The 10,175-nt window shown below is 34.4% G+C and overlaps 1 protein-coding gene across 1 annotated transcript; it reads left to right on the top strand.

The window, feature by feature from the left end:
- The first annotated feature begins 7,666 nt into the window (after nucleotides 1–7,666).
- LOC132696280 (fork head domain-containing protein FD4-like) lies at nucleotides 7,667–8,437 on the top strand. The gene has a single exon (XM_060661022.1). The coding sequence runs from the start codon at nucleotides 7,667–7,669 to the stop codon at nucleotides 8,435–8,437; it is 771 nt and encodes a 256-aa protein (XP_060517005.1).
- The last annotated feature ends 1,738 nt before the right edge of the window (nucleotides 8,438–10,175 follow it).

Raw genomic sequence — 10,175 nt, 5'->3', positions numbered from 1 at the left:
ATAGTTCCTGACTCTCCATACGTGAACCCAATTTGAAGTCGATAGCTGTCAAATCGAAAAAAAAAGATAGACGCCAAGGTCCGATCGCGACTATTTCCTACAGGTTTATGTGTCGCCTGAGCCGTTTAAAATGGGCCAAGTTTCATCATCTTTTTTTATGGAGCGTCGATAGAAAATTGAAACAGAGAACGGCCAAACAAAATAAAAAACAGTTTTTTTCGACACTGATCATTAAGTTTTATATAGGTACTCTGGGTCTCTCTGTGGTGTCCTAACAAGACTGAGTGGTGGAAAAAGCTTCATTTTTGGGTTGTAGTTTGCTAAAACCCCCTACATGATATTTATCTACAGAAATTTACTTCGCAGCGTACAGAATGGTTTAAAATTCTGATGTAATATACAAAAAGGGTCAAAACTTTATATTATTATATTATTTAACATTCAAAATTGTAATTAAAATTACGTTAAAATTGATGTCTATAGAATAGTGATTACCTAAGGCGTAGAGTTTATAAACATTTCTGATTGTGATCATTAGTACTTAGAGTGTTCTGTCAAGAAATGCCTCGTTCTGTTATAATAATATTATTATTAATAGTATTTATTTCAAATTTGTTAAATAATGTAAAAAAGTGAAACTAAGTTCAATAGTTTGTTAAAAAAAACTTAACAAGCCCTAACGTATTAAAATAGTCATCAAGGCAATAAGGTTCCAATTAAACGTTCACGGCAGAAATTCACTGGTAATCTATTGTATCCATTTGTATCAATTTGGCACCCATATATTCTGGACCTATTTCAGTGATTTATAGGCGATGTGAGGGGGAAATTGAAATTGTCAGCTCTTATTGCTCTAGTAGTAACTCCTTAGATGTGGAAAAAGGATAAAATTTCTACATAAAAACATTAACCATTTGAAGAGATGCAAAGCGTAGACCGCAAAGATACCCACTTTATTTACAACTCGAATTGTTTGGGATACAAAATAGTCTGTTTGCAATATAATGGCATATTATACAACAAGTGAGGTAAATGGCATTTGAGTCACGAGATTATCGAGCGGAGCATAGTGTAGTGAATGTTTAATAAATGAGTGCGGTAAATGTCCTAAGTGGCTCGCATGCGTGGGAAACGAAACTGCCGTGGTAAAGTGACGCTTCGCGCATGCTAGATCGGTGTGTAATTAGGTATTTTACAGAAGGGAGTAGAAATAGTATATTATGCAACAAGTGCGGTAAACGGCATTTGACTCATGAGTTTATTTGACACGAGCGCAGCCAGTGTTTAATAAACGAGTGAGTTAAAAAGTTTACCGAAGGTGTTGCACACTATACTTTTTTTACGATCCTTAGTTTTTGGGTACACTTTTGCAAAACAATAAGAATACATTCGCTGACGTGACCATCAGAATTGACAAACGTCAAAATTCAAAGCGTGGGAAATATCTCCGAAAACATCCGATTGCTCCCAAACACGTACGGTAAAATGTCCGAAGTGGCTCCGATCTGTGGGAAACGAAACTGGCGTGGTAAAGTGACGCTTCCCGCACGCTAGATCGGTATGTAATTGGCTATTTTACAGACGGGAGTAGAAAAGAGTATTTTTAATGTTCTGTTATCTAATTTTTTTACCAATTTAGTAACAGATCGAATTTAATTTATTTTGAAACTGATTTATTTGACATACCAAATTTTCATCAATAAACACATCCAAAAATAGGGCGTTTCCTGAAACATCCAATATATTTTCCATTTTGGAACTATTATTTTTAAAGAGTATTACGTACGTTTTATATGTGCCCAAAATGAGTTCATTTTTGTTAAACTAATTTCTTGGTCGAAGGAAAGCATTATTGCTATCGCTTAACAACTGTGCCATGTTTTTGATGCCAGTTATCAAACTTGTATCATGTGTATAGTTAAGTATTGTTCGATCTGGTTGTTCTGTCACTTATGAAGATGACAAATTAAAGTGGTCCCATAATACTACCCTGTGCAATTGCACACTGGTTCGGTAGCGTTCCAGATTTACTGAATTCTCCAATTTTATTAACCCTTTCTACTTGTGTCCGCCCATCAAAATATCTTTTCAATCATTTAAGTGAATTGCCCCTAATGGCGTGCCTTTCCAGTTTCCGTAAAAAAGTACATATATCTCGGACTAGACAGTCATAAGGCGTGATTGGGTTTAAAAATATACCAGTTGCTACTTCCCCTTTTTGAAAAACTTGCAGCTATTCTTTAACGAATGGGAATATTGCTGTGTGAGTAAACCTTTCCTTCAAAGAATCATGTTCATTGTTGTGCAGTAGCTTGCAATTTGAGAAGAGGTCACACTTTTTAAATAACGGTTTTTATAAGTGAACGTTTATAACTCATCCGGGAATGAATATAGGGAAATCCAGCATATATAAAAACTACCTATAATAAGAAAATATATTCGGGGAAGTGGGTGTTAATAACTTGTTTACTTTAAATCTAACAGGAAATATTATTATTTCTTCTTTCAACTGCTTGGAAAATTGAACGGCTATAATATCCTATTGAAAAGTTCAGCCGCTTTTGACTTATTTAATATTTTCTGTCAAAAATGACATCTGCTGTAGGTTACCGTAAATTTGTAGTATTTTATCGAAAATTGCAAGTATATGAAGATTGTGATTTCAACTCTCAGCTTTCTGTAGTTGTACCTTTAACTCTACCTAAATAATAATTACCAATAATTAATGTTCAAATTTAATTTTTTTAACAAAACTTAGGTATACATATAAATGAAAATAGAAATATAAAGAACTTGTGTTTTTACCTTTACAAAACACGTAAATGATAATGGTGGTTAAGTACGTATGTGAAATTGTGCTCTTGGTACTTTTTCTTCTCTCTTTGACCTAGAATTTATATAGTTGCAATGCTTATTATTAAAAGCAAGTAACCTTAACTTCCTTAAAGGTCCTTAAAAACAGGTATAAAAATGATAAATAGAAGACTTTTTGCTTAAAGCATAAGCCCTTTGTTATACATGTTTTAAGATAAGAAGATAAACAATATAACATTTCACGCGGTAAGTACAAATTTAGAAATTGAAAATTGAGGGATTTCAAATGTTTAGATTCATACTATGATACTCAGACTTTTTACAAATCAAATTAGTTAAGAATTTCAGGTTATTGTTTTTAATAACTTCACTTTCACTGTCGGGAGTGAAAAAAGAGTTTTTGCATTTATTGTAGCTGCAGAAGATGAGTCGTTGAGATCTTCGAGTAATTACAGGTGAGCCAAACAAGTAACATGAAATAGGTTAAAAAAAAATATTTTCAAATTTTGTGCTGCTTTAACGAAAGCAGTACCTATGAATTGTTCTGTCGGAACACTCTTGGGCAAAAAAAAGTTGGTTAGGGTTTCTTGATCAAATCTGGATACTAAAATTGTTGTTTTTTTTGGAATTGTTTGAATGCAATTAAATAGGATCTACCGTAATAATTGCGTGTACAATATAAATATAATTTTCACCCACTTTTTTTAATGTTACTTGCAATTTGCTTGTTTTGGTTGTTTTACTAATAAACCCATGCCGTATTGAAAAAGATCGGATAGGGTTTTTATTCTCTATTATTGGAAGAAATGCATATTTTGTACAAAAAATAACAAAAAATGCATTTTGCACTTAGTGATAATGAACTAAGTATATACCTTAATACTTTAATATATTAAGGTAATAGCTTTTAAAACATTTTAAATGTTGGAAGGCGTACAAATGCAAGAGATAACATTTTGAAACCTTCTAGACATCAACAATAAATATGATCAGCCCTACAAAGTGCGTTTCTACACTGATGGAAGGTCTTTATTATTTTTATACCCACTTGAAGATTCCTCAAATCCAATACCTTTAAGTGTAGCCAATAGGAGTTCAACATTAACTAGATTAAAAGGCTTGTTTTGGCTAACAAGACTAAAATAGATATAAAGATAATTATAACAGTAACGATAATAATATAGGTTTTTATTTGAATTATAATCAAGAAAATCAAAACAAGTTAACATTTTGACAACAGGATTCAGTTTAGTAAATATATACCTATATCAAGCAGGCTCGTGGTAAATGTTGATTTTTTTCCAAATTTTTTTTGAGGACGCTATATGGGGCGTAAAATTTGGACAGAATCTGTTTCAATTTTTATAAAAAACAATATGCTAGAAACAAAAGTCACGTTAAAAACAACTGTGATTTTCGTTGCTGTACACAAGATTATAAAGATTTAATAACTGGTTCATATTTAGTCAATTTCAGTGGTACGCATGCAGAGCTCGACTCACGGCATTCTATCCTATATTTATTGAATTCAATTCTAAAAACAGAGATTCACATGCCGACGTCGATGAAAATAGTGATAAAATTGCTTTTGCTAATATTTTTAAACAATCAAACGTGTACATATAGGAGCTGCTCAATTGACTGGTCAATTGACCGACAATTAATTGACTATTCAAATTCGATCAAAATATTTGAAATAACAATTATAGAGTGTTATCTATCTTTATTTAATAATAGCGATGTCCAATTTACCTATAACCCTCTTCAATACCGAATACCATTTTTAGCGATTCCGAGAATCTCAATGAAAATGTCTACTCCATTTAGTTCTCAGAACAACGCGATGGCGACGTAACGCACAGTATAGATAAATATGAATTTCATTGTATTTTTGAAATAATTTATTATTACTTATTTGACCGGCCAATTCTACAACCCTAGTTACATATATTAAACTAGAGTGGTTAAGTACAACTTACTTGTAATCTTAGAATCTAAAACAATCAAACAAACAAACAACAAAACAAAAGTTATCGCTTATTGAGTGTATCGCTAACATAAAATAAACAATATTTTAGTGGTTATTAAATTCCAATTCAAGCGCGAGTGGAGATTTCAAGATTGCCCTGACCTCTCAAAATGCATAGGCAGTGACATTTTCGAATGCTCTAACTCTGAAATTAGGCGTTCCTGATTAAAGGTAGTAAATTCACGAAAATATTCTTAAATATATATCTTGTAGGTCTCGGAGCCGAAAATTGAAGAAACATTTAGGAAAATATGACTTTTTGTACCAACCTAGGCGAATTATTTTCTAACTTCTTGGCTTTTCGATCTTTTTGTAATATTTTTAATAAATTAATTGAATTACTGGGCTTGTCAATTAATTTTCCTTTTACCTTTTCAGAAACATTCTTGTTAGACCAGTTTTTGTTATTACTGGTACAAAATAAGTTGCCATAGTTTTTATATCTTTTTTGACAGAATTTCTAATTCGTCATAATCAAGCTTACAATGTCGATTTAATAGATTTTTAATAATAATATCAGTTAGTCTATCACGATCTTTGACCTTTTGCGAAAACTGCTTCTTCTTAAAAATTCTTCCAAATCAATATGGAAAGTTTGTTTTCTAAGCCATGATGAATTATGCTGCTGCCTGAAACAGTCACAGTACTTTATACTAATATCATCGTCAGCTATTCCACTTATGTCCGTTATATTTTTTGTGTCCCCCCACAAAGGATTCTCCATCATTAGCATCAACAGGAGCTTCCTTTGATATAATTATTACTGGGTTATTATAATCCACCACTTTTTGTTTGTCTCAAAAAAATAAAGGTTAACACTTGCTACATAAGCGTTTTAGATCTGACGCATTAAAACACTTTTAAAATATGCAAAGACTGTAAAAAAATATTATTTGAAAAAGATACATCTACCAACAAAGTAGCATTTCAAAAGTTTTTTGAGATAAATTTCCAAACAAATCTTTAAATATTTGGGAATACAAACTACATTTGTTTTAATAAAATATACAACCAAGAATACGACAAATGATGAGGTTAACATATATGGCTTAATTTTATTATATATTATACTTACTTTAGTATTCAAGGAGTCATATGAGTTTTTGTAACTTCATTTTGTCACCAATATTTTGGCATAGATCATTTATTTGTTTGTTTATTTTATTATATGCCTCTAACGCAACGTAAGTTAGGTTCTATCGGCTTCACTTTCAATTTTCTGTGTACAAGCAGTACCAATCGCTTGTCAACCTGGATCTTTTAGCTGAAAACTTAAAACATGAAAACAAAGTATTAAATTTATATTAAATTATTAAAAACCGATAAACAACATGCAGCATTACAACATAACACAACCTCCAGGTCAATTCGAGCAGCTAGACTAAAATTTCATTGGCATAGAAAAGCCGTAATGCTTCAAATGAAAATATTGAAAATCACTTTGCTATTCAAATTTTTGAAATTTTTTGACATTGGCATAAAAAATGTTAATTATAGGATGGAATTTTCTTTCAAAAACCTCAAAAATTTGACCATGTTGTGGAGATATAAGATTTTTTTTTGTACACCAGTTTTTGAATTTAAGTGCTTCGTAATGAAGTACAAGCCCGGTTCATAAAAAGGAAATATCTGAATTATGATAGTAATAGAATAGAATAGAATAGAATAGGTTTTAAACATGAATGAATATATATAAACTAATATTGTTTTGTTTAGTTTCTCAATAATGTAATCTGGTCTAATATTTTAAATTACATTACATTCCTTAATGAATGTATTTACATACATTTAAATATTTTCATCATATGTCTTAAAGGCTGCATTTCAAGAAGATTCGTGAATCCATCTAAATCTAGTGTATACGAGTATACCAAAATTGCACAACTCCAACACCAGCAGTGGCAGTGGCAATTTGAAAATTATATCCAATATAACCCATGAAAGTCTATAGAAACAAAGGCAATAAGATTATATCAAACGCATTTATATAATAAAAAGAATCACAAATTTATAATAAAAAACAACAATGATTTTCAGTCAAATGCAAAATACTCGAACTAAATACATTTCTTTGTAACAAGGGAAAAAATACCTTTCGACCTCCAGATAATGTCAAACTTCTTTAAAATCAAGAGTCGTTTGTATCAGTGTAGATAAGAATTTGATTTCATTTGGAAGCAACATCCTTGCCAGTTAAAATTTAAATAATCGTCATAAAACTCTTTATAAGAATGATTACCCACCGTCGAAGACTCCCCCCGCCCCCGTAACTTACAAACTACCGTTCAGCGGGCCCTCTCATAACATTATTCAATAAAGCATCCCAAATCCCCAGACAATTACAGCGGCGCGCGATCCGACACTCCGAAACGATAAACATAAATCCACTTTTAACAACATCCATATATACCGGCCATATTAAAATGAATCTTTCCTCAAATAAAGCGATTTATTATCGAAACCGCGCGGCCCCGTGCCATTGGCCGAGACGAATCGCTTAACTATGACTCCCGCCGAAGCCAATTGGTGCGGCGGAAAAGGAAGGCTCCGGCGACCGGTGGGCGTGTCCCCGCGTGCCATTGTTCGGTCGCGGCCAATCGCGGCCGCGCGGGGCGTCGCCCGTCCTTTTAATCTCTCTAAATACCCGGCGAGGATCAATCCAAACAGTCTCGCACTTAAATCCACTGAGGAAAGTACACAACCAAGTCAGTTTGTTTTTGTTTAGGTGGGCGCGCACAAACACATACACACACACACTGACGCACACGCGGGTGTGATGTTGCGGTTTCGTTTAGTTTAGTGTGCGCGGAGGTTTCGAGAAAAATGCCGCGACCCAGCAGGGACTCCTACGGCGACCAAAAACCCCCTTACTCGTACATATCGCTGACGGCGATGGCGATATGGAACTCGCCCGAGAAAATGCTCCCTTTGTCCGAAATTTACAAGTTCATCACCGACCGGTTCCCGTACTACCGCAAAAACACGCAGAGGTGGCAGAATTCGTTGAGACATAACCTCTCTTTCAACGATTGCTTCATCAAGATACCGAGGCAGCCCGACCGGCCCGGAAAAGGTGCCTATTGGGCTCTCCATCCGGCAGCTTTCGACATGTTCGTCAACGGTAGTTTGTTGAGACGACGCAAACGTTTCAAACTCCTTAAAAGCGACAAGGAGATCTTGGAGAACGAACTCGCGGCCCTCACCAACATCAACAGGTTATTTTTCACGCCACCGCCCGCAAATCCAGCGGAATTGGTGAACCCGGCTGCGTCGGTGGTACCAGGTGGTGGTATCGTTCCTCAATTGGAACCGGCTTCGCCGACCCTGGGTAAGACCGCCGGAGCGGAGTCCACGACCTGTATCAGGCCCAAGAGGTCTTTTACGATCGAGAGTCTGATATCTCCGGACAAACCGACGCCCGTGACACCCAGCGCGACCCATTTAATTCCTCACGTTCATCCCTGGGTTCTGTCGTCGTGTTACGACCTGTCAGCGTACGCTTCGCCCATGCTGATGCAGTCCACGGCTTCCAATCCTTACGATTACGGGCTAGGCAGCAACAGCGAGGAATTGTTCAGGGTGTCTCAGTTATAGCTGCTAGTTTGGTGACAGGCCGCTCATGCGAGGTGCTGCTGAGGTATGTCGCGGCGAAGAGACCACGAGAAAGACCAAATAGGTTGTCGATCCCAGTATACTTACGCCATGTTTGGATACGGACGTCGCGGCATCATCAAGTCGGTAACCAAACGACGAGGTGTCATGCTGATACTCGACTACAGCTTGAACTGATTGATTTAGGGTAAGTGCGCCGTTCTTGGCCATTTAACAAGAACCTGAGCTCTAGAAGCACTATATAAACGTTTAAATCTATTGGGATTTTGTTCTGGAAAGCGTTAAAAGTATTTCGAAATGATTTGTGCGTATGGTAGCAAAATAAATGAAGAAATTGTCGCTGATCCTTAAGAAGGATCGGTTTGACTCGTTATCGGCCACTAAGTATTGGTTCTCGATCATTTCTGAGCAATATTTTTTTGACCAAAGCCATCCTTTGATGATAGTAATAGTACCCATACACGTATCTAAAAGCAGTTTAAAAAATAGTATAGTATAGTATAGTACAAATAGTTCAGGCTTTCCTAACGATTCATATATTGTTGTCTTTATTTTATTATATTTTTTAAACTAATTCCCGCACCCGTACCTTTCAAATCAATTTAAATAGCATACTTCTTTATAATCATATTCAAGAAGAAGCATAGTAGAACGGTATAAATTAAAAAAACAAAAGTTTTTTTGATTTAGCATTAGTATATTAATTGAGTGTCCTCAAAATGAAGCTTGACTGACCAAATTACAGATTTACAAAATACATGTATACAGTGAAAGGCTGAAATATGGAACAAACTCATTTAAAAATCAGGTATTGGATTCGAAAAAAATTCCCGCACACGTACATCGTCTTGCGCATTATTTGTAGTAGATAGAAAATGTACAGGGTGGGGAAAAAGGTAGATGTCGATATCACGTTCGTTTTTTAAATGAAACACTTTTTTTTAACTATTTTCGAATTCTGCTTCAAAATTAACACTTAATGTAGGATACTCTTTGGTTTTCCTGATTTTGTATCGAATTTTAAATTTTGCATCTAAATATAGGTTTTTATTTATACGGGGAAAGATCCAGTGGAGTAATATATGGGTATCTTGAAGACCAGTCTATTAATCCCCTTCTTCGAATACACTGTCCGCGAAATAGCGTATTTATATATTCATGTACTGTCTATCTGGCATATAACGCTGATTTGGATTTGGGAAAGAAACATTTTAAAGAAATTGTAAACTTCGGGTTTCAGTAAGATTTTGATCGAAGAAGTAAGGTACATCAATTTGTTTCATATTTTAGTCGTCCATTCTATAGTACTTACTGTAAACATCCGTATCTGTACACGTGTCCTTTCATGGTTTCTCACATATTTGGACATACATTAAACGTTTAAGTCCAGCGACCGTCCGATTTCAAAAAGAGACTTGGTGTGGATGTTTTTAGGATGTTCATTGTTAATATAATATGTTTAATTTTACAAATGAAAATTAGAGAAAAAGTAAATAAAAATACGTTAAAAAAGATTTTTTCTTACATGCACCAGTGGGTTCGTTATTTGTAGTTTAAAGTACCTACAGCATTTACCACTCGTACAAACGTACGTAGGTAATATATAAAAATATTTAAATTTATAATTTATCTTTAAAAATTTAAATACCAATTATAAATTAATCTCTATAACATTAGGAAATTTCAAATCTTCTTGGATATAATTCATTGAATGTCCTAA

Source organism: Cylas formicarius, unplaced genomic scaffold (assembly GCF_029955315.1).
Source record: "Cylas formicarius isolate icCylForm1 unplaced genomic scaffold, icCylForm1.1 PGA_scaffold_1__22_contigs__length_36826433, whole genome shotgun sequence".
Lineage (NCBI taxonomy): Eukaryota > Metazoa > Arthropoda > Insecta > Coleoptera > Brentidae > Cylas > Cylas formicarius.
Note: the sequence above shows the minus strand (reverse complement) of the source record. Positions and strands in the feature narration are given on the sequence as shown.

Bases quoted from the DNA above. Each gene is read 5' to 3' on its own strand.
- LOC132696280 (XM_060661022.1), top strand. From the start codon at position 7,667: ATGCCGCGACCCAGCAGGGACTCCTACGGCGACCAAAAACCCCCTTAC.